Genomic DNA, 27,787 nt, shown 5'->3' on the forward strand with positions numbered 1-27,787 from the left:
TTTTCTCCTTCCTCCCCACACACACTGGCTGTGCTTAGTTTTGGGGGCTGCATCAACTCCAAAGTATCCTCTTCAGCCCGTTGAGTGTCCTTTTCTCTACTCCCTCAGCTGAGCTCTATGTGGAAAAGTGGTGAGGGAGGAGTATGAAGGAAATGGAGGGGAAGGGCTGAGAAGTCATACTGGAATTGGATTAAGGGTGGAGCAGGAGCAGCAGCAGCAGCAAGGTAGGGAGGGATCTCCTCTCCTCCCCTTCCTTCACTCCCACTGAGTCCTAAAGCCTGTGGGATTATTTTTGGCTTAACCCCCCTTGTCAACATGCCAGAGGTTCACAAGTGCTGTGGTGAAGTATCACTAGTAGTTAGTGATACTTCACCACAGCACTTGTGAACCTCTGGCAAGCTTAGATCAATCTTCTTTATGGAGTTCTACATGAACACTTTGCTTTGGGATTGGTTTTTCTCAGCACATAAATCTTTATTATATCAACAGCCTGTAGTCTCACAGGACAGCAGCAAAGTTTATTTTTTATTCTTCTTATTTATCACCCGAGCTCAGGAGCTCACTTAATAGGGAGCTGCAGAAGAAATGGTGAGGGTTTTCAGGGGATATGCAGGGGCTGCATAGGCTCACACTTGTCTGCTATATGCCAATCCTGCCTTGGCTCTCATGTTTGACTTAATTCCACCTTGAATGTTAATTAAAAAATCAGGTCAGTTTGTGGTGTTAGGTTCTAGGGAAATGGAGCAGCATGGTGGAGCAGTGCATGGGTCTGAGATTATGGTCATCAGGTTGGTAAAATGTGAGAGTGTGTGCAGGGTTAAGCTGTAATACCGCTGCACCTAGGGGGCACTGAGGAATTGTCTTCACTCCTTACAAAGGTGTCTTTTTACAGTGAGAAACACACAATAGTTATCCTTCTGTAAAATCCTAGGTGGAGACAGGATACTTGCCGTGTTTACCACAGGGCAGGTAGGTGAGGTGAGCACTGCACCTCCTTCCTGAGGTTGACCTCACCTACATGGCAGTCAAACTACAGTGCCTTGTCTCCACTATATTTTTACAGCAGGATAGCTCATGCATGTTAGTTAACCCATGGTAAAAATGTACCTTGTTTTGTCAGTGGAGACAAGCCATGAGAGACATAAGGCTGACGGCCTTGTTTAAAACAATACTGTTATTTTGTGGGGAAAAGAAATCATCGTCTTGTTTTGTTTGTGGCTTTGGAGATGGAGAGAAATCCTAATATACCATGGTTTGGAAAGTTCACAGAGCTATTCCGTTCTACATAAGTTTTTATGTTGACCTCATCATCATAGTATCTGGGCGGCCGCCTTGGGACTAATTTACAGAAGTGCTGAGCACACAACTGCAGAAAATGAGGAATACACAATTAGTAGTAGTCATTGAAAAGTTTGGCTTAAATGACTTGCCTGGCATCACATGAGTAAGGCTACATTTTAGTCATGGGTATTTTTAGTAAAAGTCATGAACAGGACACAGGCAATAAACAAAAAGTCATGGCCCCATGACCAGTGCATGACTTTTACTAACAATACCTGTGATTAAATCTTACTTGCTGGGAGGGGGCACTCCTGAAGGCTGCCACTGGGGGGCGGCCCAGGGCCCTGCTGCTTCAGGGCAGTGCTGGGGACCAGTTGCCTGATGCTGCCAGAGCAGTGGCCGGTGAGGCTGGCCCCAGGGCTTCCCCACCTGCTGGGGTAGTCCTGGGGTCAGCCGCAGCAGTGCTGCAACATTCACGGAGGTCACGGAAAGTCACAGAAGCCATGACCTCCATGAATGATTCGCAGTCTTACACATGAGACCTCTGTGGCAGAGGCAGAAATGTAAACCACTCCTCCAGGGCAACACTCAGCTTCCTACCATCCTTTCTCTTCCTGCAATCCCCTGTCATTTCACTACACGCATTCCAACTTCAACAAATGAACCTGTAGACAACGCCCTCCTTTACTACGCAATCCCCAGTTCATCACAAGAGCAGGTCCATCATGTGCATGGAAAGTAGCATGAGTCCTGTATTAAAACAGTATGTGATCCTGTATTTAAAGATTGTATCATATTGCAGATGCATAAGGAAACTAAATTAGATTTCCACAGACAACCTTAATTTGGACATTTCCTGTCTTTTGACTGCTTTACTTTGCAACATTGTTAATGGTTTGTATTTATTTATTTTAAAGCAAACTGAAAGAACAGGAATTCCATCAGGTCTGCATCATATTGACACCCACATGGGTCGTTAACAGGGTAGGACCCTTTGGATCCACAACCCACACCTCTGCCACTTGAGCTAAAAGCGTAAATGATGACAATAGTAGGTTGTCATCCCCTGTGTGAAGCAACCCTAGAATGGGATGAGACACACACTTTGCCAGCGGGTTTTGTAGACTTTTGTTGAAAGCAGAGGAACTCTGAGACTCGGGAATCTTGGGTTCCATTCCAGGCTCTGGAGAAGTGTGGTCTAGTATACACAGACTCTTCTGCCCATTTCTCCCAAGCTTGGCCCCTTCTGCCCCATTTCTACTGTCCTGTCTCCTTCCCCACCCCCTTCTGGGTCTTTTCCTAGTCCCATTCTCTTGACCTACCAGGCCAGTCTCTACTCTTCATGCTTCTCATAGCAGTGTCTTTACTCAGCCCATCCTAGTCTTCCCCTCCAGATTCCCTGTCCGAATCCGAATCTCACCCCTCAACTTCCAGTCTCCTCCTTCCCTCACGTAGTCCCAGTTTCTCTCTTTACAGACACCTTGTCCTAGTCTATTCCTTCCACGTCCCTGCCCCCCTCCTGCCTGGCTTTTATCCTCGCTGTATTCGAATCAGACAGCTGCCTCTGCCACACTGCCTGTGTCCCAGCAGAGAGGTCACTGAGAGCACAGGAGGAACAAATCGCTTGCTCTCAGTGATGGTGCCTGGCTCCACTACAGCCCGGCACAGCTGGGAGGAGCCATTATAAGGAAAGTTCTTCTGAATCTCTGTACACCTGGGCTAGAGCATACACAGTCCTGTGACGCGTAGGATCTGTGAGGGGATGGAGCATGATTATTTACTCTGTGGAGGATAGCACATGTGCAGTCTGGTCAGCACTAGGAGCTGTGAAAGGCTGGAGCACGCACAGTTGCTCTGGGGAGATGGCAGCCTGAGCCAGAGACCAGGCATGGAAAATTTCAGCCAAAACAGTCAAAGTTAAGAAAAGTTATGAGCAACTGAAAACGAATTCTTATAATCAGAAGTGTAGGACAACTTTAATAGGAAGTGTCTATAATATACCTGTTCACCAGCTTTGGCCCGGGGACCCCGACACTCTCAAAAGGAAAGCACAGTTTATGGACATACACAATATAATTCACATACATTTTATGGATTCTCTGATGGGTCACATGTCCCAGGGGAGGTAGGTGTCAAGGAACAGAGGTGTTCTTGCAGTACCACGGCATTCAAGTAAACGGTGATATAATTTGTCCTTGCTCACTGAATACTGTGTTGCAATCTGAAATCGCAGTATTGCAGACCAATGACACATGGGCTGGTATTCACCAGTTCATCCAGTTTCTGGATGATAATGACAAGGAGGTCGGCCTGGGAGGTTGCTGCCATGAATGGGTGCCCTAACCCAGAATTGGGTGAAAGTAGATTCCGGTACTAGGGCACTCTAGTCTTTAGATTCCAGTGAAGAGGAAGTGAAAATACACCATAATTGAAGACTCTTGGGGCCAACTGCAACAAAATGTGTGCCATTGGACTGGTGGAAAATTGTTTTCTGTCTCCAGATCTCTTGCCCTTTATTTTATCACAGAAATTCATAGGTACAAAAGTTTGACTTCCATTCATCAGGCAAAGAAAAGCTCTGATCAGGCTTTTTTAGCCATTGAAGTTTTATAAGTTTGCAGCTGAGTGGCTGAAGTAAAAGGAGCAGTAGATTTTTTTTTAATTCCCCCCCTCCCCCCTTTCTGAAACTGAGGTTTCAATCAAAGCAGTTACAGTTCAGTTATAACATTCTAATCTTGCAGGTGGGTAGGTGTGTGGAGTTGTAGGGGGCAGGGGATCCTGTGAGCAATCTTACGTCGTCCTCCTGATTTTATGTGATTTCTAAATAATCCTCTTTGCATAACACCATGAACTGTTAATTAGGGCCTGTTCCAAAGCCCATTTAAATCAATAAGAGTCTTTCTGTCTACTTCAATGGACTTTGCATCAGACCTGTTTATTGCAGGGAACTGTCCTGCACAAACCCTTGGAGATAGACAAAGATAGCTTTGTAGCTCTCGTAAGTCTCTTAACTCTACTGTGCCGTTCTGCCATGACTGTACCACAACCTGTCTAGCGTTGGAGTGGCAACATTCTTTTCGTCATCACAAAACGTGAAAGGTGGGATTTTCAGAAGTGCTCAGTGTTGGCCTACCTCTGTTCCCACTGAAGTCAATGAGAGCTGAGCCCTTTTGAGACTCCTACCTGAAATCCGTAATCCAGGAACTCCATGTGCTTTTATAAAGCCCGTTTTTTGGCATTAGATGGGATGTTTCCTCAGAACCAAGAAGCTAAGCTGAGCAATTTTTTTTAATGCTATAAGTATAAATGAGACACCTTCCAGTTCAAACTTTTGAGAAGTTTTTATACCTAGCCTGAAGAATGCTTCACACTAACTTTGTACACAAACATTTAAATGTTCCTTTCACTTTCCCAGTAGCCATAATGGAGTGACCTGTGGCTTCCTTGTTCCACAGAGGGAAGTACCCTGTACAGAATGAGAAGAATAGAGATGTCTAAGCCAGTTCATTAACTGCAAAAATTTGGTTAAACAAACAAAAAAAAAGCCCCTGCTCTCACTGAAGTTAGTAGAAGCAGAAGCAGGCGCTGTGTGTGTCTGGACACACTGTGTCCCTGACTAGTCCTGTGTGTGCTTTCCAATGCTGCATGGTGCATACACCTCGCTTGGTCTCAAAGCAGTAACTCTGTGTCCTGCCGTCCATAAAACAAAGCCCCCTTTTCATGCATGACCTGCTGAATGTAGTTATTGTAGAGCAGGAGGAAGATGAAACAGATTTTGATGTTTCTGGGTTTTTGTTTCTTCCCCTTTCCCCTCTTCTCTTGACAGTTTTTTATCATGCTGTTAATTATATTCCTGCTGGAGCTCACCATTGTGATTCTGTTCTTCGTCTACACTGACAAGGTAAGTCAGATTTTTCTCTCTTCTTTCTCCTTTAGCAATCTTTTTTTTTTTTATGCCCTTCCCTTATAAATAAGTCATGAAGTGCTCGCCTTGGCATGCACATCATGCTTCCCTCTTTCTCAAGTCACCCTCTCTGAAGATGTGCTCTCAGAATACATAAACAGATTTCCAGGGCTTGAGTTGTGTCTCTCTTGCGTGCGTTCTCTCTCTCGCCCTCTCATGCACAAGTCAAGGTCAGAGGTATTACCAAAGCAATCACCATTTAGATATAAAGGGAACTCTCAGCTGGGAAGGGATGGGAAAGAGAAAGGTACCTCAGAGGTGGATGCTAATAGCAATTGCATATTTTTTTAATATGTTTACATTTCAGAAGTGACTTTGAGATTGTTAGAAAGTCTGGATGGCAGGGATGTAAAAGGCAGAGGCAAATAGGTTGTCATCTGTCAAACTTGTTTCTGAGAGCACCTCTGGACAGTCTAATGAAATTCCAGCTAACTGCCACAGTGACAGTGTTAGGGATTAGTAAAAGGTCCCTTAATTTTTTGTGTTCAGATTTTACCTTGATGGACCACTGGTCTGATCCAGTATGGCAATTCCTGTGTTTCCACCACAAAAGGGCACAGTTGTAAGGATAAACTGGGTGTCTCTAACCCACTAGGGTTTTTGAAAAGAGATAATAAAATAACGAGTCCAGAAGAACCATTAGATTCAATATTTTTAGGCGTTCAGCAGGCTTCTATTGAAGTCTCTTACAATAGACTGTTATGGAACTGTGGATTGATGGTAAAATTTTGCCATGAATTAAAAACTGTTTAGGAGCTGGGAAGTGAAGAGCAGGATAAATGACTGTTTCTCAGAATGGAAAGACATTAATAGCAAGGTGCCTCTAGGATGAGGAGTAGAATAGTGAATAACAAGATGGCCACCATTTATTGGAAGGCCCAAACTTATTTACAAGAGTAAAAAGAGCATGATGATTGTGAGAGAGTCTCCAGAAAGACCTAAAAGAATTAGTTTATTAGGCAACAGCATAGCAAGTAAAACTCAGAATTGACTTGCAAGATAATTTACATTGGAAGAGACAATTTAAAACTACTCATGCACGCTGATGGGTTCTGAATTAGTTGAGACCTCTCAGGAGAAAGGTGTACACGTCACAGAGAACAGTTTAATGAGGGCATCTGCTGAATGTACAGCAGTACTCCAAAAAGCAAATACAACATTTGGCTGTAGAAGAAGGGGAGTCATATGGGAATTTTATAATGCCATTATGTAAATTGATGGAATGACTTCACCATGAATTCAACATTGAGTTTTGGTCACCTCATTTCAGAGAAGGGTAATGAAAATGATTAGAAGCACTGGGGGAGGAAACTTTCATATGAAAAGGGATGAAAAAGTCTAGCATGCTTTAGTTTGGGAAAGGGACGATATTAAGAAGAGAGATGATCGAGGTACCTAAAATAATGAGTAGTATAGTGAAGACCAACCACACTTTCCTCTTAACACAAGCACAGGAAGTGTGCTTGAAATGTAAAGAAAGCATGTTCAGAAGAGAAGAAACACTTTTCATGTTGTGTATATAATCAACCCACAGAATTCCCTGAGGTGAATAGTTTAGTAAAATGTGGGTGGGTGGGTGGAAGGGAAAGGATTGGATGTTTACATTAATAAATCATTCAATGCTGTTACACTGGCTGAGTTAATAGTTACAAAGGATAATAATCCTTATTCTTCAGGTCATAAATTGGTTGCTAGCAGGAGTCAGGAAGGAATGCCATGCGCCGTTTCCCCGTGCCCTGTACATTTGCAGAATTTTTGGCTATGCTATTGATGAGGAGAGGGAGGAACTCACTTTCCTTTGAATCGTTTTGTATAGAGCAGTGCTGGAGCCATGACAAGGTTGACCTCAAGAACGAATCTCATTCTAAAATGTATGATCTAGTTCAACCACAAGTTATTGGGCTTGCTTCGGGAATCACTGGGTGAGATTTTTATGGCCTGTGCAATGCTGGTGATCAGACTAAATGATCATAATCCCTTAATCTATTAAATCTAGAATACTAGAGTAGGTGGATCAGTGGTCATTGTCTGGGTTGCAGTTCCTGTGTTTCTGCCCTATACCAGACTTACTAAAAAGAAATAAAACATTATCAGTCTAAAACTAATATTTCCCTACAGCAGGGTGAGATTAATGTCTGAAGAAAAATATTGTTATACATACTGTTGTGAGAAATGTGGCTAAATCAGAGACGTTTGAGCCTAATCACCGGGGTAATCCAGTTAATGCAGTTTGTTGGAATATCTTTTAATGAACACTGTATGCTAACATCCACACATCAGAAGAAAACAGCTTTTCAAGCCTTTATCACAAATAAATCAGACTCAACAGGCTTCTGTGTACTAAACATATTCAGAAAGCAGCAGGTTTCTGTAGTACCCAGAGGCCTGCTGTTGATTGGCTATGTGTATGTAAGTGTGCACATACACATGTGTATAAAAATTCTTCCCAGTATAAAATGGGGAATGATCATTATTTCCTATTGGCTTAAGAGGAGGCTAAACGGAGAAGGAACAGGATCCCCAACGGCCCTCCATCACCCCTTGCTTCTTTGACAGTGTAAAGTTCGTGAAGCCAATACTCTGCTCCCTTATTACAAACATTAATTAATCCTCTCAGCACTCTGTGAAGTAGGGCAGTATTACTATCCCCTCTCAAATCAGGAGTCTGAAGCAGAGAGGTTAAAGGACTTGCCCAGGGCTATGTAGGAAGACGGTATCAGCACTAGGACTAGAACCTAATGCTTTGCCTTAACCACAAGACTAAAAGAAAATAAAAATCTACGGAAGAGTTGAAAAGCTGAGCTGATTTCAGGGCTGTTTTCAGTTGTTGATTTAATAGTGTACTTCTATAGACCGACGTCTCTTTTTCATTCCTTCGGCTGCAGAATGTTCACAAGGATAAACTAGAGAGTGCAGCGCAGTATTAGCGAGGGAGTGAATATGCATCTGGCTGCACGTTTACACTAACTTACAGTTGTCTCCTGGGCTGCAAAGGAGACTATTTCTATGTAAATCACCATGACGCACACTGTAAGAGCATGTTCACGATTCTATAGCACCAGCATTTTTAAAATATTTTTTATTTGTTGTTTGTTTGTTTTTTTTATTTTACAGTCAGTCACTTATCAGGTTTTTGTTTTGTTTTGTTTTTCTGTTTTGGTAAAAGAACTGCCGCTCCTTTTGCTCTGGAAGAGAATGCTACTATGCAGATGAGCAAAATAACTCCCTGGAAAGCTCATCAGCTCAGACTGGGCTATTCTTATTAGCCAGGCTGGAGGGGGTGGTGGTCAGAAATTATTATGGTTTCCAGTCTAACTAAAAGATGCTTCTGAGTAATGAATTATTGCACATTGCTCATGCATTAGAATGGATGTCTTCCCTCCACCCCATGTGTGAAAGCTTGTCTCGATCTCAGGTTGGGTGAGAGAAGCATTCTGCTTTGCTTTATGGTCCTCTCCATGAACTGCTCATGAGGTACGATGCTCTAAAGTGAAAGAGGCTCGGAGAACAACCCATCAATATGTAGCATTGGAATGAAAGGGGAATGAGAGTAACGTCTCAGAGCTGCACTGCGGATCTCTCTTTCATAGCCTGAGCTCACTTTCTGCACACCATTCCTCCTGATGTCCTTGCCACTCACCCTCCATGACTAAACCCTTGAGTGCTGCAGATCTAGTGGAGTGTTGTGTGTAGGTGCCACCTGGGGAGGGGGTAGGGGGAACTGGTTGTGGTGGGGAGAAAGGGAGGTGAAACTCTTCCATCTGACTCTGGGTCCTTCAAAAGCAGTGGAGAGGTTGATCCAGAGGTCCTGCACAGCAGTAGCAGAAGTATGTTTTGGGGTGGCATGACAGTGCACCTTACGTTTGGGCATATACATCCCTGAGCTGGCAGTGGCATCTGTGCATACACAAAGACACACACATACACATCATGCAGTTTCGTTTGCCCTGGGGCAAGAATAATCTGTCTAAAGGGAGCAGGTTGTGTGTGCAGCTGCTGCTATCAAGAGAATTCCTATTCACATTATTGCCACTTCTGTAGCATGAAGGCTCAATTCAGCCCTGGGGAAGCAGCCCAAACGCCACAAACATCAGAGGAGGTCTGTCCACTGACATATGGTTTGAATTTGGCCCTTAATATGTGTTCATTTTGCTTCTGTCGACACAGACCAGCACTTGACCTACAGTACATATTCAGGCCATTTTTATGAGTTAGCTTTTATGATGTGTGGCTGTTTAGGTATTATAAGAGGCAATAATGGAGAGATTAAGCTCAATTTTACACTGACAGAAGCAGAGCATTGGGGCTCAATCCTGTGAGGTATTGAGCTGCTTCTGGGAGATGCTGAACCCCATGAACTCCCAGTTGAGCTCAGCACTTCAGAGGTTTGGGCCCTTTAAGAATATAAGCCATGCAAATAAGGTGCATGGTGATGTACCAGTAATAACTTTTCAGTCCCTCTGTTTTTAACATCTGTCCTTATTTTTACTATGACTGTTTTCCCAGAGGCACAGAAAAATGTCTAGATTTACTGTCTTTTGTAACTATGATAGATCATTTTTCAGTAGGTTTGTTAATTCACATGTCCCCTTTTTCTGACTTATAGGTAGTATTATATACTTCTGCTATTTGGCACCCATAAACGGAAAAGCATAAATAAACAAACATTAACTTAATTTTTTTAAATGACAGCCTAAATAATACGGGGCAGTTTACGGAATAGAAACAGTGAAGGCTCTTTGAAGGGGGGTGGGATTGATTATGGGAGCAGTTAGTACCCTTGGAAACTGAGGTTAGGACTGGGATTTTCAGTGGGAATTGGGCACTTAACTCCCTTAAACACATTGAAAATTGCCACCTAGAATCCCGGCACCATTAGCTGTGTTGAACATTACCAGCACAGGTAAGTATGTGCATATGTGTTAACTAATCTCTGCTACACACCTGTGAGGTAGATTAATGTGAGCAGATGCCTTTACCCACCTGCTCTCAAATATAATATGTAGAGGCCGCACTCACCTTCTCCTTGGGGTTTGGCTTTATTAGCAAAGGTCCAGATTGTCTTACTCACATTCTTGAGCAGTTACTCCCAGGAATTGTCCCTTTGTACCCAGCTGCTCATCAGTATGAGGAAGGGGTTCACAGTCTGATGAAAGAAATTAACAACATAACAAAGTTCAGCTCAAGCCTCCTATCCATACTGGGCTGCTCCCAAGATTCCTCTCTCCAGACAGCTCAGCCCATACACTCCATCCTTTCCTCTCTAAAAAGCCACTTTCACCTTCCACATGTCTACAGTAGAGTAGCATGTCAGCAGTACCATTAAAACAGCAGAATCCACTTAACATTCCTCTCAGCAGGATCAAGACCTGCTAGTGCTTGGGACGCTTTAAAGCAAACATGGCCAACCTGTTACAGTTAACACCTTTTCAGAGATGGGGAAGCTGAGGTGGATTAGGAGCTGATCGTGCACCCTACACAAGAAGTTGCTAACGGAGGGCTAAAGTTATTTGGACCTTGTCTACGCTACCAAGTTTTGTCGCCCAAAACTGTCTTTTGTCAATCAAACAGTGAATGCGTACACACTGCAATGCGACTTTTGTCGGGAAAAATGCCCGTTTTTGGTGACAAAATACAGCCATCCTGATGAGAGACATACATCTTTTTCCTCTACATTTTTCTTGGCAGAGTGCCACTGTAGACAGCACATTTTAATTGGCCTCCAGGAGGTGTCCCACAATGCCCATTCTGACGGCTCTGGTCAGCAGTTTGGACTCCAGGTCCTGCAGCCAGGTAAACAACCAGCTGCCTCTCCCCCTTAGAAGCCCTGGGAGTTTTTGAAATTCCATTTCCTGCTGGCTCAGAGTGGAGAGGTCTCCTCGCATCTTCCTAGGTGACCATGGCGGGTTATGGCACCAAACTTTCTCCCGCTTGGACCACTGTTGAGCTGTTTGGATCTGATCAGTTTACGGGGAGAGGAGGCTCAGCAGTCCCAGCTGTGCTTGAGCTGTAGTAATTGGGATATCTATACCCACATATAAAGGGAAGGGTAACCACCTTTCTGTATACAATGCTATAAAATCCCTCCTGGCCAGAGGCAAAGTCCTTTTACCTGTAAAGGGTTAAGAAGCTCAGGTAACCTGGCTGGCACCTGACCCAAAATGACCAATGAGCGGACAAGACACTTTCAAATCTGGAGTGGGGGGGAAAAGGCTTTTGTCTGTCTGTGTGATACCTTTGCCTGGAACAGATCAAGGATACAAGCCTTCCAACCCCTGTAAAGTTAGTAAGTAATCTAGCTAGAAAATGCATTAGGTTTTCTTTGTTTTGGCTTGTGAAATTCGCTGTGCTGGAGGAAATGTGTATTCCTGTTTTTGTGTCTTTTTGTAAATTAAGGTTTTGCCTAGAGGGATTCTCTATGTTTTAGATCTGACTGCCTGTAAGATTATCTTCCATTCTGATCTTACAGAGTTGTTCTCTTATCGTTTTTTGTTCTTCTAATAAAGTTCTGTTTTTTAAGAATCTGATTGGGTTTTTTGGGTCTTAAAAATCCAAGGCTGGTTTGTGCTCCTCTTGTTTATTCTCAAGCCTCCCCAGGAAAGGGGATGTAAGGGCTTGGGGGGATATTTTGGGGGAAGACGTCTCCAAGAAGTCTTTTCCCTGATTCTTTGATAAATCGCTTGGTAGTGGCAGCAGCATACCAGATTTTAACCTAAGCTGGTAAAAATAAGCTTAGCGGGGTTTTCATGCGGGTCCCCACATCTGTACCCTAGAGCTCAGAGTGGGGAAGGAACCCTGACAACACATTATTGGAGGCTTGTGTGAAAAGTGATCGGGGGATGCTGCCGTGCAGAGTGAAGATAAAGGAGAAGAGGCAGGTGTACCATAAGGTGAGGGAAGCAAACTATCACTCCTGTGCTTCACCTAAGACCTGCTGGTTCTATAAGGAGCTGAACGCCATCCTTGGTGGCAACTCCACCACCAAGAGCCCCGTGGATACTTCGGCGGGCCTGGAGGCGGACCTATCTTGGAGGATGAAGTTACAGATGAAGAGGTAGAGTTAGACAATGATGAGGAGCTCCCAGCGGGGTCACCCAGTGGGGCAGGCAGCCAGAAACGGTTCTCCACTCCAGAGGTGTCTAGCCAGTCTCAGCAGTTGCTTTCCAGTGAGTAAGAAGCAGAAGAGGAGAAGCCTGGTAAGTGGCTGTGGTTTGTGTAGTGTGGAGGTGAGTTCAAGGTCTAGAAATGTGGGAGGCTGGCTGTGTTTCTGTGAGCTGGACATTTCCCTATGTAGCTAATCAGTGTGGCAGAACAGGGTGTTGATGCACACCGAGATCTCATGGGAATCCTCCAGAGATCTCCAGGAAAGCTTCCTGGAGATACTCAGCAATCCTCTGCCAAAGGTTCCTTGGCAGAGCTGCTTTGTTCCTTTCCCCCATTGTAGGAAACTTTCCCATGCCATTCGGCAATCACTTGTGCAGGGACCAATGCAGCACGCAGGCGAGCAGCAGGAGCAGGGCAGAAGCCACAAGCATGGAGAAGATGTGCACTTGCTTCCCTGCTTACCCTTAGCAGTGAGATGTCTGCTAGAATGACCTCTGCCTGTGAAAAGTGTGGAAGAATTTTAGAATTTTTTTTCCTAGTATGCTGCACCACGACCCTTGCAAAGAGTGTGTGCTCTTTTCCCCATGAGGAGCGCCCCCAGTTAGGGAAACCCATTCCTGTAAAACCATCCACTATTTCACGCACATTTCCCAGTGATTGCCCTGTACACTTGCATTAATGCAGCCCCAATGGTCAACTTCCCTACTCCAAATTGATTTGCGACCGACTGATAGCAGGCTGGAGTCACCAGCTTCCACACAGCGATTGCCACACGCTTCTCCACTGATAGGGCAGCTCTCATTCTGGTGTCCTTGCGCTGCAGTGTTGGGGCGAGCTCTGCACACAGTTCCAGGAAGGTAGCTTTCCGCATCCAAAAGTTCTGTTGTCACTGCTCTTCATCCCACACCTGCGTGACGATACGATCCCACCATACAGTGCTTGTTTCCCAAGCCCAAAAGCAATGGTCTACCGTATGCAGCTGTTGTATGAAAGCCAAAAGCAATCTAAAGTTGCTCCTGTCCACATCACGCAGCATGTCAGGTATCTGGGAGTCTTCTTCAGTTAGGAACTTCACGATTAACTGCACTGCCATCCACAATATCTTCATGACAGTTAACAGAGCATATGAGAGCAGCATGGGATCCATCCCTTCTCACAAAGATGCCAGGGTGCACAGCAAAGAAGGACCGTTGCAAAAATGCTGGGAAAGAAAGCTGGAAGCCCATGGAGTGCTGGGAGAGAAAACAGTACATCACGGGACAGAGATCCTGGTCCCAGGATGCGCCACGATCCTCTCCGCCATCCCACAACACCTAGCAACAAAGTGTTGAGCTGGACTGTGGGATAGGTACCCACAGTGCGTTGCTCACACTGTCGATGATGGTGCCTCCACTGTGGACGTGCTGTGCTGACAGAGGGAGCGAGTGTGAACATGTGATTCTGACTTTTTTATTATGTCGACTTTCGGGTGTCAACATCACTTTTGTCGACAAAACTTGGTAGAGTAGATGTGGCCTTGGAAAACACTTGAGTTTCCATTCTCAGAGTTCCCAAGGCTCCATCCCATTGGGGTGGACAGGATTTGTCTCACTGTAGAGCAGACACCGCACATGGACCTCAAACCTCCCCCACCAGAGTCCTTGGAAAATCCTGCAAAACTGAGGGGCTAGGTGGTCACTCTGCAGTACTCCTTTGGCTCCGCATCCTGCCTTTACTCACCTGCACCTGGCCTTCTACGCCCTTCTCAGGCTTTCTCCACATTGGCATTTTTCTTAAAAGCTCTTACTATTGCAACTCCACCGTTGGTACCGCTAGTGCAGCCTGGTTGCTAGTGCCTGCTGGCATTTTTACCACCATACCATTTGAACGTATTTACACAATATGGCGGTAAAGACACTGAAGCGCTGTCTGCAATAATCCTCCCACTGTTGCTACAGCTGGGGTGACTACACTCATTATAATGCAATGCTGGGAGAATTTCAGAGAAACGCTAGTGTGGTTAATGCCAGAGGTCATTTGACAGTGTGCAGCAGGAGCCCATGGCAACGAAAGCTAACAAGGTCGTCATAAATTCCTTCAGGTATTTCTGCCTGGGTTTGCGGTGGTAACATGCCATGTTTTAAAACTATTTCAGGTGATACTGGTTTTAATACCTGTGTGAATGGCTTCTGAGCAGACAGCTTATTTCTTAACATGGCACTTCCCAGTTAAAACTCGCTTTGGTTTACCTTAAAAGGAGTGTCACATGTAGCCCTCATCTTGCTGTTAGCACTTAGACTCCCTCAGTTCAGAGCACTACTGAGAGCCATAAAAGTCTGGAAAGTGTCCGTTATAACCAGTGAGTAACTTAACAGTAATAAGCAGGTTGGTTTGCAAGAATTCTGTATTCTGTCCTCTGTAGAAATTTCTCTGTGCTTATTGTTCGTTATAAGGGTGATGTATTAGACCTTGGTCAAGCACTTTACATACTTCAGTGACACAGAATAGTGTTAAAAGGATGAGATAGTTAAAATGGAAATGACAGCTGGGGGGTGTGTGTGTGTGGTTTATTTTGCATGGTAACACCATTTATCTTAACCAAGCTATTTGTGTTTCAAAGGTGATACCCTATTTTAGGAGTTGCAGCAGCGTTGTCACAAGCAGCTAATTGTACCCAATTCATTTTGTCTCCAGTTCAGCAAAATATTTAAGCACGTGCTTAAGACCATGAGTCTCTCATTAAAGTTTAATTGCCTTGCTGGGTTGGGACCTCATTGAGGAAATTCTACTCTTGGTGAATTATTTTGGTCACTCTAATGGGTGTAATGTATAATATTTAATTCCATAGGGAATCTGATGGCATTTAATTAATTCTGATTAATTATAAAGATCTATTGGTTGTATTTTCCCTTTCATCCTCTATAACAGCTCCCTGCCTGGAGTCTTGAATCCCTGTGTTAACCTTTTATTTGAGGCAGAGGAAATCATTGCCTGTGTGTTTGAAATAGCAAACACAAAAAAGAAAATCCTTTACTTCTAATTCATTTGTTAAAGCAGGAACTGGAAGTGCAACTGCAAAATGCTGTTAGCATTGGTCACTGGGGGATACCAAAGTACCGATGACAAGAGTTAAGTGCACACTCTGAATTAGGTGTTACTCAAAAGCAAACTAAAACAATAACTGCATATAAAATGCATTAGGGTTCCCCAATGGGAATGCCTGAACTGTGAGGCTCAGAGCTTAATGGAATCTTAGAATGAAGTGTTAGGGGGAAAAAATCCAACTCTCCTCAATAAAAGGGAAGCATGACTCCACACCAAATGCTAGTACCCACCTGTGTGAGGGTTAGCTACTTCAGTGGTCTGTTACCTTTACAGATTCATTGTACATTCACAAGTGAAGGTGAGTTTGGTGTGTCTTTCACTGTCATCACTGGATATTTATTCATATTGCAAAACCATCATACAATTTGGCATACAGCTTCCACTCAGGAGAGACCCAGGGCTGGACTACTAAGTTGGGTGGCTGGAAGTGCATTTCCAGAACTGTATGGGGAAATCCTTCATGGTTGCTATCTGCACTGTGCCTGGCTCAAATCAGTATGACCAGTCCCTTACTTTCAGGAACATGAAATTTTACTTTTGGGTTTCATTTAAAAAGTTGGTACCATTCAGGTAGCATACAGCAGAGGGTAAATCACCTATGCTGCCTTCTTGCTAGCTGAGTGCCTATATAATACACAATCGAGGGAGTGGAGCACATCTTCATACTTTTTGTCATGGGAAGCTTTTCCATAATTAGATCAGCTGTTTCCCAGGCTTGTAGCTTGAACTGGAGCTTTTGCAATAGATGCTTTTTCAAAGACAGGTGAGCTCTGCTGTTTCATGCCCTATCTCTTCAGTTGGCTTCTCTCAAGGATGCTGCTGCAATATGAAAATATTAATAATTAATATTTTGTACTAATGTAACAGCTTTCATCCAAGGATCTCAAATTACATTTCAAAGGGTGGATAAGTAGATGTGCTCCTATTTTACAGATGGAGAAAATGAGGCAGAGCGAAATAAAGGGCTTGATCCTGTGTGGTGCAGAGTGGCGCCTGAGAAGTACTGACTCCCAGTAAAGTCAGTGGGAATTGAGAGCTCCCAGCACCTATCAGGAGGCACTCAGCATCTCCCAGGGTTGAGCTCTAAGTGACTCGTCCATGCTCATTCAGGAAGCCAGTTCAAGTCTCTGGGTAGACCAGGAATAGAGGACAATGGGCTAGCTCTTCACCTTGGTTGAAGTTGTTGGGTTGTACAATACCAGTTTATGCAGTTGAGCTACACTGATTTTAGGTGATGATTTAGCCCCATAGCTCCTGCTGCCCAGACTCTGCTCTGACGATTAGTATATGCTGCTGCTCCCCCCCCCCACCCCCCCGGCTTCTGTCTCAAAAAGAAAAGAGCAGCTGAAAGGAGAAGAGAGATTTCAAGGGCTGAGATAATAAATAAATAACTGAGGCAGAACAAGCCATGTAAAAACAAACTGCAGCCAATGTAAAGGAATGACTGGGGTGGTATATTGAAACAGACAGCACATTTTTATTCATTCTAAGAACGTTTTTGTAGTGTCAATATATATTTTAGACAACTTAAGTTGACAGTAAACGTTTAGTATTTTTTACATATACAAACGAGCGAAGAAAATGACTTGTCGTGTTATCTGATTGTAGGTTGTCCAATGGAATGCACCCTTCATCTTAGATTTGCCAGCTGCCACTGAAAATAATGTTGGGAATAGACCACTTTATTAGATAAAATTTGCAGATGAAATTCTTCATCTTCTCCCTTTTATTTAACCCAGCAGTGAGGTACCTGGAATAACGTCTAGTTGAAATTGTTGGTCATGCATCTCTCACACCATTATTAACTGGTTTGGAGCCTGACAGGCAGAAGTGTCAGACCATGCTTCTAATAGGTAATAGCTGATCTGTTTGAGCTTTAGGATTAGACTCCAGGCATGGGGAGGTGAAATTTGTCATCTAGAGCACAGGGAGGTGACTTCTGTCATTCAAACCCCATTTTGCACATAAAAGGACATTGTGTTCTCTTACATATACCAGATCATGCATATAACCACACGGTGAGATCTCTTTTTTCCTTCCTATGTATGTGCCTTGATTCCTTGCCATTGGTGTCAAAGATATCATGGAGGACATCCTACAGTGCTATAGATACCAGCCCTCTGAACTGCTTGGAAGCAGGAGCTAATAGGTGGGTGGGGTGGTGACCCTGGTCCCCTTCCAGCATCCTTCAGGTGTACGTGTAGTGCCTTTTCAAGCCAGTAGGTATAATTGAAGGTAGCACCACTGATGACCCATCACTTTTCCTGGCTCCACCACTGCTCAAAACCTGGCTTCACTATTGCTGGGAAGCAAACTAGCTGGAGATCAGAGGTAGCTGGACCAAGTATATGAGTAGGGACTGGAGCCAGTAAGACACAGGCACATTTTTGAGGGTATATAATATCGGCAAGTTACTTTAATTCACTTAAGATCCTGGACCCAGTGAGTCATAATGAAAATAAGCTTCATAGCCCAGCAATACTTGCTGATCAATGATCTCCAATGGTGAAGGCCGAGCCAGTGATTACATACTGTTCACCTAAAGCAAAGAACTATTAAAAAGTTTTCCTCCAGAGATCAGTGAAAGTTCAAATCATAAAACACAGAAGAGAAAAGATCTTATGGCTGGAAAACATGTTGTTTAGATCCTTCACTTAACCCATTAGTCTTTCCTTCAAAGATTTGGTACCAAAAGAGTTACAACACCACTTGAATGAACCAAAAGTGCTTACAGAATATGGAAAAGCTAGGAGAAAAAGCAACATTATTCTTTATGCAAACCCTGCCCCCCCCCCCAAAATCCTACTGTTTCCTTTCACCTTCTTCTTGATGAATTATAGTTGGCAGAAGAACAGCTCAGTATATTCCAACAAAGCAAAGCAATGGGCTTTTCAAGGTCAGACAGCTTGAGGAAAGAAGGAAATTGATTTTCTCTTTGGAGGGGGGCACTCAGGAAAGCAGGAGGAAAAAGTGTCACAAACCTCCAAATCTGTTGAAAAGATCACCTGGTATTTAAGTAAATGTCAGTGGGCTGCTCCTGCTGCTACCACCAACAATACCGGCCATTCAGCAGTCATGTGCTAATTCACATGGCAGGCTGTGCTCAATGGAAAGCTGGCTTATTGTCGCTGGGGGTTAGAGCTGTGTTTGACACTGATTTATATACAAGCAGCAGAGGCAACCTTTTCGTAATGACTGTTATCACAGACGAGCACTGAGCAGCGAGTGAGGATTGCTTTTCTGATAGCTGATCGTAAGTCTCCCCTCTCCCCCACCTCCAAGTGTCAGTTTAGATGTAAGAGACTATTACGTAAATAGGGCCAGGACAGCGGAGTGGCTCTGTGCCTCAGGATATTACAGCAGTTCTGTGGTGTCCATTTTCGGACATCCTCAGGCAGCAGTTACCAGGTACTGCATCAGGCATCAGGGAACATGAATGTGGGTGCGCGGGCACGCACCACACAGGAATTAAATCCTGGTCCATTGAAGTCAATGAGTGTTTTTCCATTGACTTCCATGGAGCCAAGACTTTTCCGCTTGTGATTAACTTCTTAGTATCTGTCTCCCACTCCCGAACCCCCTTCCACCTTCTCTGTGAACTAACTAGCACTTCAGAGCACAGAGTACTGTGTATCGCAATGTTACAGAGGATCCAAGTTTATGGAACTGTTGCAAGCATTGTGTGCGGCAAAGACTGAGTCACCTGTTCCTCTGTTTCCTTTGTCACCAGGAGGTAGAAACGGCTGCTACTCTGAAACCTGAAATATTTCAATCAGTTTCAGTGGCTCTGCAATGTGAAATGATTTGAGTAGGAAAGTACCATTCTAGCTTTCCTGTGAGTTAGTTACGCAGGCCTCTCTTTTTCCTTCTTTAGGTAAATGCTGTTGTCTTCAAAAAGGCTGTTTAATTTAGAAGTCAAATACAGTATTTCACAGCCAGCTAAGTGAAATGCTATTGTTATGAGACTCTAGTTTTGGTGTATATGGTTCTTTCAGTGAGGAGAGAAGTGTTTTATCACCATTGCAAGTATTCAGTACTTGTGGGAGCAGCACTGTGACCAATTCAGGTCAGCAATGACTTTTCACCATGTTAGATGTCCAATCACCACCAACCTTCTTGGTGAAAACCGAAGCAAAGAAGTCATTAAGTACCTCTGCCATTTCCACATTTTCTGTTATTGTCTTTCTCCCCTCATTGAGTAATGGGCCTACTCTGTCCTTGGTCTTCCTCTTGCTTCTAATGTATATGTAGAATGTTTTCTTGTTTCCTTTTATGTTCCTAGCTAGTTTGATCTCGTTTTGTGCCTTGGCTTTTCTAATTTTGTCCCTACATACTTGTGTTATTTGTTTATATTCATCCTTTGTAATTTGACTGAGTTTCCACTTTTTGTAGGACTCTTTTTTGAGTTTTAGATCATAGAAGATCTCCTGGTTAAGCCAGGGTGGTCTCTTGCCATACTTTCTATCTTTCCTTCGCAGTGGGATACTTTGCGCTTGTGCCCTTAATAATGTCTCATGTGCCAAGGAGCATGGAAGGGTAGATGTAGATTTGTCCCTACTTCCAATTGACCTACTTTCTACCACACAAAGGGCTCACAAATTTAAATTTATAGCTCCAGAAACAGATAGATGGGGAGTGGGGTTCCCTTATATATAATACACACACAGTCTAGGCTAGAGGTTCATATGGTGTGAGGCTGTCAGCTCACAAGTGGTATGGGTGAGACAACTACAAAGTGAAGTAGAGTGGTTACAGCACCAGTATTGCACATGAGAATTAATTTCCTTAGCCTATAAAAGAGGCCAGAAACTTGTGGGGGGAGAGAAGAAACCAAATAAATTGCTCCGAAGCCTGCCTGGATTCCCTCAAAGTTCTGAACACGGGAGGAGACTCATTAAAAAGAGAGGTTTGGAGTTTTAATGCATGATGGATGGATGGTGAGGAACCCATGATTGATCTTTTAAAATTTTGTATGTGTAAAAGCTATTTAATGTAAGAAATATTTAGAGTATTTAAATGTGGAACTTCACCGGGTTTACAGTAATAGACCAATGGCTAGACTGAGTCTAGCCCTGGGCAGGTATGGTCAGTCAGTCATAATGCCTCCTCTGTTCCCCTCTTATTCTGCAGAGGCGAGTTACTGCCACCCATTACAGAATGCAGCTCACTTCCCCTCATATGTGGCCAGCTGCTCTAGCCAGTGAATAGTGGAGTGGCATAGATTCCACCCGCTTGCTTGCAGTGGGGAGTTCCCAAAGAGCAGAGTTTGCCTCCCCACATCATACCTGAACCCTGCATCTGGGTAGGCTGAGGAAACGGAATGGAGCTTAGCGGAGTCAAAGTAGGGTAAGAGCTTCCCTATGCTGGGAACAAAGATTCCAGTTTTTTTATTTTTTCATGATTAAAAAAAATAGTGACAGCTAGAAAAAATTGTTCAGAATGCTAAATGCAAAAGTTGTTACATTAATGTGCCTACATCGGTAGGAACGTGGACCGACAGCACACGTAATTTTGTGTGATTAAAAACCAGCTCCCAGAGAGAGGAGTGATTCTTTACTTATTCCCCATTAGGCCTGAGTGGATATGCTCATGAATCCCGTAACCTTGGCAGCAAGAGATCCTCTACTCCACAGGAAAATGAATTACATGAGCATTGAAATTCATGCATAGTGAATATTGCAATTAATTTTGTTAAAGTCTCTCTTTATATATTTAGTTTGGGACAAGGAGGGAGGGGGAAGCGTATCACCAGTTATGAGTCTGAAGCCACAAATCTTGCACAGCCTTTGCTTTGAGATAAAAATGAACCTATAACAGAATCCCAAAAGCATTTGTTTATTTTGTATATTACAATAAGGAGAATTGATGAAGGCAGCAATATAAAGTACTGTTAATATTACAATCCCCATGTTAAAATGACTTAACATGGAGAAAAACATTAATAGCATTGTACAATGCTGAAAACTTTAACGGTATTTATTAGAAGAATTCATGGTTGTGAGTGGAAGCCCCCGCTACTGTTATAAAGTTGAGCAAGTACTTCAGTTGTCCTAACACTACTTTAAAATAAAGGCAGGCCGTGAACTTCCCATACATCAGTTTTGCCCTTTTATTTGCACATACTAACCTTTTATTTGCATGTACTGATTAGGTAACCACATTTGCAGATGAAAAATTAGATGCGCCGCCATGCGTATTTGTGTGTGCAAATGCGATCATTTATGGGCAAAACAGGTGTGTGTGAATTTTTAATCAGCAGAACCATTAAGCTCCCAGCTGTAAATTTAGCCCCAAGCATTCTAAACGTATTTTCTTTGCCTTTAATTTAGATCTAATAAAGAAGATGTGTGTTTATTTAAAATGCTTTGCATGGCAGCTTATTTAATATTCTTATTACAACAACTACAAACTGACTCAAAGTGAACAGAGCAATTCTTTTAAAACAGACCCAACCTTTTCCATAAGTAGTTTAGGCCCTGATCCTTCAGTGAGCTCTGCTCAGGTGGACTCAAACACACCCCCACTGAAGTCAGTGGGGTTCTCTGTGAGTGCAGGGATTCACCCATGCAGAGCACATTCATTTTGTTTTCTAGCCCTTCTCTTCAGTTTTTCAGTTTGCTCCAAGCGTTCATCGTTTTTGCGCTTCTGGTTCCTCGTGTGATACCAGCATGGGGGGAAGCTGTGGCGCCTTTTCAACTTTCCACCTAACCCTTCTTGTGGTCAATAGAAATGAATTTTGCTGCTATCAGATGTGCAGAGATTTCATAGATACTAAGGTCAGAAGGGACCATTATGATCATCTAGTCTGACCTCCTGCACAACGCAGGCCACAGAATTTCACCCACCACTCCTGCGAAAAACCTCTCACCTATGTCTGAGCTATTGAAGTCCTCAAATCATGGTTTAAAGTCTTCAAGGAGCAGAGAATCCTCCAGCAAGTGACCCGTGCCCCATACTACAGAGGAAGGCGAAAAACCTCCAGGGCCTCTTCCAATCTGCCCTGGAGGAAAATTTCTTCCCGACCCCAAATATGGCCATCAGCTAAACCCTGAGCATATGGGCAAGATTCACCAGCCAGATACTACAGAAAATTCTTTCCTGAGTAACTCAGATCCCATCACAGGCCATTGGGCCTATTTACCATAAATATTTAATTACCAAAACCATGTTATCCCATCGTACCATCTCCTCCATAAACTTATCGAGTTTAATCTTAAAGCCAGATAGATCTTTTGCCCCCACTGTTTCCCTTGGAAGGCTATTCCAAAACTTCACTCCTCTGATGGTTAGAAACCTTTGTCTAATTTCAAGTCTAAACTTCCTGGTGGCCAGTTTATATCCATTTGTTCTTGTGTCCACACTGGTACTGAGCTTAAATAATTCCTCTTCCTCTCCAGTATTTATCCCTCTGATATATTTATAGAGAGCAATCATATCTGTTTTGTTTTGTTTTGCCATATTGGTACACACTCAGTGGTGTTAACCTGGTTCCCATTACCATCCCCTGCTATCACAGGGAAGAGGAGGATCAGACATCTGCCTGACTAGTATAGAAATTTCCTGGTCAACCATTCCTTTCTTTGACAACATGGTTCTTACAACTACCTTACCTAGTGTCGCCTTCAGGGTTACTGGTTATCTGTAAAGTATGTTATTTATCATACCCATTCAGAACATATGACCAGCAAAGACAACAATTGCTGGAGAAAGTAAGTAGCTATATTTTAAATAAGGAGTAGAAGATTAGAGTGGCTGGCTGGCTAGCTGAATTTTTTTTTTTTTAAATCCTGTTTACCTAGCTACCTATGGATAAGAGTAGCACAAGGGAGGTTATGGAAATATTTGAAAGAGACTTTCTTCCTAGTGGTAGATGCACACAGGCTGTGAATGCATGCACTGGAGTTTCTCAGAAGGCACCTGCATTATATTATTTGGAGGTTGTATGCCTGGGAGAGTTTCAGCTAGCAATACAATAGTTTAAAATGTATTCAGCCCCCTCTTCTGCCCCATGTCTCCTGCCAGATCCGCAGATCCCCAGTTCAATATTCTGAGGAGATGGGTTGACGTGATTTGTTGACTTCACCCATCCTATTTCACCTGCTTCTGGAATTTTATTTACTCCCTTCTCTACGAGAGGAAGGTATTTCACCTTACTCCCTCCAAAAATGGGTCTGATTCAGCATCTCAATCAGAAAACATTATTTTTTGAGCTCTGCTTGTTCCTTTGTGCCTGGGTTTTAGAATGCAGTTCAGTAGCAGCTTACAAGCTCTCCTTAGTATACCAGTCAAAAGAGCTAAGATTTCCTCTGCCTGATTCTCCCTGCAAAGATCTTGTGTGGAAGCTGGGAAAGTTTTCCCCACCCTCATCCCTTCTTATCTTGTTTCATCATGAGTCACACTCCATTAGCGCCCTAATGTTTCTATCAATAAATGATGGATTTGCCGATGGTGATTTAAGTTTAAAATTACTTGTGAAAACTTAATGAAGCCTGCAAATCGTGAATTAGATTTCAAAGAAATTGCCTCTGACAGTTAAAAACTACAGGGCCAAAGTAATTTCAAGGGTGGCATTTTCCTCATCCATAAATTATGTATTGGGTCAAAATTAAGGTGTTTCTTTAAGAATTACTATTATTTTTGAAAAGGAATTACAGTTTGCCTCTTCCTGCAATAAAGCTCTCCCCTTTGCTGTGTGTGCTGGGATGGGTAACCTATTCTTTCAGGAAGGTCCAGCGTGGATGCAGTAACTGGTTTTGAGAGAGCGCCTCAAATTTTAACTGAGGTTTCCAGTTGGTTGACTGAGGCAAAAGAAGTTTAACAGCTCGCCTAGGCCAGTGACTTAGCCAGGACACCGTAGGGTTCCCAGTCTTGTGCTCCGGACTCTGGACTGCTTAATATTGCCAATATTGCTCACCAACAGAAGTTGCTCCAATAAAAGATATGACCTCACCCATCTTGTCTCTCTAATATCCTGGGACCAACATGGCTACAAAAACAATACGTAGAACGTTGCCCCACACTCAAGAATTATGGAATAAGCCAATTGTATTGCCCCAAAAGAGGTTTAAGGATTCTTAATAGATTTAAATGGTCACTTTCATCAGTGTGCATGGATGGGGGAGAAAGGGAGTCTCTGGACTGTTTAGCAACTCCATGAAGAAGAGAAACCCTTTCCTCTAAGGTGCCTTTGGTTTGATGTGTTGTTTGCTGCTTGGGGAGTATTTATTTATCTAGCTTTGTACAAAATAATGAGAAATGCCTATCCCAAAATCTTGGCTTCTCTGACAGTGATTTAAGATTCAAATCTCAGAATTTCACCTCAGCCCCCATTGCAGGAATAAACTAAACAAGCAAATAACCATCAACACCACATCTATTCTCTCTGGTCTTCTGTCACACCAAAGGCCTGGACTTTCAGGAGCTGTGACAGTGATGGACCTTCAGGGCATTCTGCAAAACCAACAGATGAAGCAAGCAAGGGAGGAAGCTCTCATAGTAAAGGGTTCGCACTGATTATAACCGCAGCAGCATTGCACAGGAAAGAAGTGCATGAGTCATAAGCCATTTACGGCACTATAGGTCACACCCAAACACCTTAAGTCATTGCAGTTCCTAGAGAACTGGTGCCAGATGTTCACAGTGAGATGCACAAAGTTGGCTGCTGCATTTTGTGCAGGCTTTGGTTTCTAGATGGATTTAAGGTAAAGCCCCATATGCCGTGCATTGCATTAGTATAATCTCAAGGTGGACAAAGTATCGATGCCAAAAGCAAGGTACAATTCCTAAAGAAAGAGTTGCAACTGGCTGGCCAAATTTAATAGATTTTAAGGCCAGAAGGGACTGTTATGATCATCTAGTGTGGCCTACATAGCATAGGCCTAGAATGTCAACCGGTAATTTTTTCGTCAAGTCCATAACTTCTGGTTGAGCTGTAGCATATCTTTAAAAAAAACCAAAAACCAAAACCTCCAGTCTTGATTTAAAGACAAGTGACAGACTCCACCAAATTGTTCCAATGATTATTTACCTTCACTGATAAAAATTTGCACATTATTTCTGTTTTCAACCACTGAATCTCCTTATGCCTTTTTTCTGTTAAAAAGCCTTCTATGATCATAAATCTCTTCCCCATGAAGGTACATGCAGACCAGCACAGTCACCTCATGCAGATCAAGTCACCTCAACATTCTCTCAGATTGAGCCTCTTTCTCTCTCACTATAAGGCATACTTTCCAGACCTTAAATCATTCTTGTAGCTCTTTTCTGTATGCTTTGCAATCTTTCTACATCCTTTTTGGAGTGTGGGCACCAGAACTGGACATGGTAATCCAGTAATGGTCTCACTAATGCTGTATACAGAGGTAATACCACCTTCCTACTCCTATTTGATATTCCCTTGCTTATACACCCAAGGATAGCATTCACCATCCTAGCTACACATTGCTCTGGGAGCTCATGTTCAATTGGTTATCTGCTAGGACCTCCAAGTCCTTTTCACAGCTTTCCTGCTTTCCAGGATTTAGTCCCACATTTTATAAGTGTGACCTCCACTCTTTGTTCCTAGATGTATGCTTTTGCATTTGGCTTTGCTAAAACACATGTTGATCAAGTGAGGCCATCTTACCAAGTGATCCAGGTGGCCTGTATAATTTGCATGTTCCCATAATTATTTACAGCTCAACCAGTTTTTGGGTCATCTGAAATTTTGCCAGCAATGATTTTATATTTTCTTCATGAGTAGTGATAAAGTTACTGGATAGCACTGGGTAGAGCCCTCTAGAAACACCTCCATTGGATAATGATTCCTCACATACAATTACATTTTGTGGTCTACAAGTTAACCAGTTTTAAATCCATTTAATATGGGCTGCATTGATTTTGTTTAGTGTTATTTTTTATCAGACTGTCCTATGGGAGTAAGTCAAATGCATTGCAGAAGTCTATTATGTCAACATAGCCTTTATCAACTAAACTTGTGATCCCATCAAAATCAATATCATTTGTTGACAAGTTCTAATTTCTATTAAACTATGTGGACTGCCATTAATTTTGCCACCATACCATAACTCTTTACTGATTGTGTCCCATATCAGTCTTTCCATGATGTTGCCCGAGATCAATGTCAGGCAAACCCTCCTATAGTTTCTCAGGTCACCCTGTTTAAGATATTCAGAGAATCTGGACCCTAGTCATCATCCATCGCCAAGAAAAGATAATCGGCCAGTGCAGCCAGAACAATACCCCAATTGGACCTGGGATGGCAGGAGTCCAAGAAAATTGTTGCTACTAGACACTCAGCCACAAACTTTTCAGTAGTCTTAACTAAAAATCATGTATTAGACACAGAATGAAAATTAGTCAAATTATCAGCATGAAAGACTGAATTTCTTGAGTAGCAGTCGTTTCTGAACTAGTAACCATGAGTAATCACACCAGGAACCTGATTCTAAAAGTTACACTGATCCACATGAGGAACAGAAAGTGACTAAGCATAGCCAATCAAAACCGCTCTAAATTGTGAGTACTGCATTCACTATTTCAAGGAAATGAGGTGTGAACAAACTACAGATCGAAATTATTTGGTAAATCATTTCAAACAAGTGCATTGGAGACCGTTGTGAACCGATTGCAGACAATTTGTGAATAGAATAGAAAAGTGAAATTCACTGAATTAAGTGATTTTTACTTTTTTTTTTTTTTTTTGCCAGCTCCAACATTGGAAATTGAGAATGAGGTTTAGATTCTTAAAAGGAGCCCTGAATTTCAGTGGGAGTTGGGCACCTAACACTGTTAGACTCCTTTGAAAATCCCAGTGTGAATTTCTTTTAAACAGGTGTGCAAAATGTCCTTATTGCTAGTTTTGTTTTCAGTTATGCATGTAGTCATGTCCCCTTTATTTTTGTTTTGTCTCTAATGACAGAGACATTCCCACAATCTTGTGAATTCCACATTATAATCCTGTCTTACTCTGGCTTCATTACTCAACAGTTTGTTTGGTGAGGAATTCTGTCTATCATCTGCATTAATAGAGAGGCTGTTTTTTCTGGATAACACTCTTTTTTAACATGTTAAGGGGGAAAACAAAAGCAAGTAAATGCAAAACAAGTCTGAGGCAATCATGTGTAGTACAATCCATGGAGGCGTTCCTGATACCCTTGTCATACATGATGGACCTGACCTTTTGTTTCAGGCTCTGCTCAGCCATGAGAGACGAGATAGCTCACCATTTGTGACTGAGGCCATTTCTGAATAAACTTGACTATAATTGACAGTGTCGCAGCCTGCCTGGATTACTGTCAGGAGCCATTCAATGCAATTTCTTGGGTGCAGCATCTGAGCTGTCCCAGCAAGATG

At 42.9% G+C, this 27,787-nt stretch overlaps 1 protein-coding gene across 12 annotated transcripts in view; it reads left to right on the top strand.

Annotated features, from left to right (window-relative positions):
* TSPAN4 (tetraspanin 4) overlaps positions 1-27,787 on the top strand; it is a 683,463-nt gene that overhangs the window by 602,179 nt on the left and 53,497 nt on the right. For 11 of the 12 annotated variants that reach the window (XR_007357083.2, XM_048852861.2, XM_048852864.2 and 8 more), the window contains one exon: positions 5,108-5,182. The exons of the other annotated variant lie outside the window; for it this stretch is intronic. Coding sequence is in view for 10 of the 11 variants with exons in the window: in XM_048852861.2 (XP_048708818.1) it covers positions 5,108-5,182 (75 nt within the window). In the remaining variant the exon portion in view is untranslated. The remainder of the gene's footprint in view (positions 1-5,107; positions 5,183-27,787) is intronic. 12 annotated transcript variants of the gene reach the window in all.

Source organism: Caretta caretta, chromosome 6, assembly GCF_965140235.1.
Source record: "Caretta caretta isolate rCarCar2 chromosome 6, rCarCar1.hap1, whole genome shotgun sequence".
In the NCBI taxonomy this organism is placed as follows: Eukaryota; Metazoa; Chordata; order Testudines; family Cheloniidae; genus Caretta; species Caretta caretta.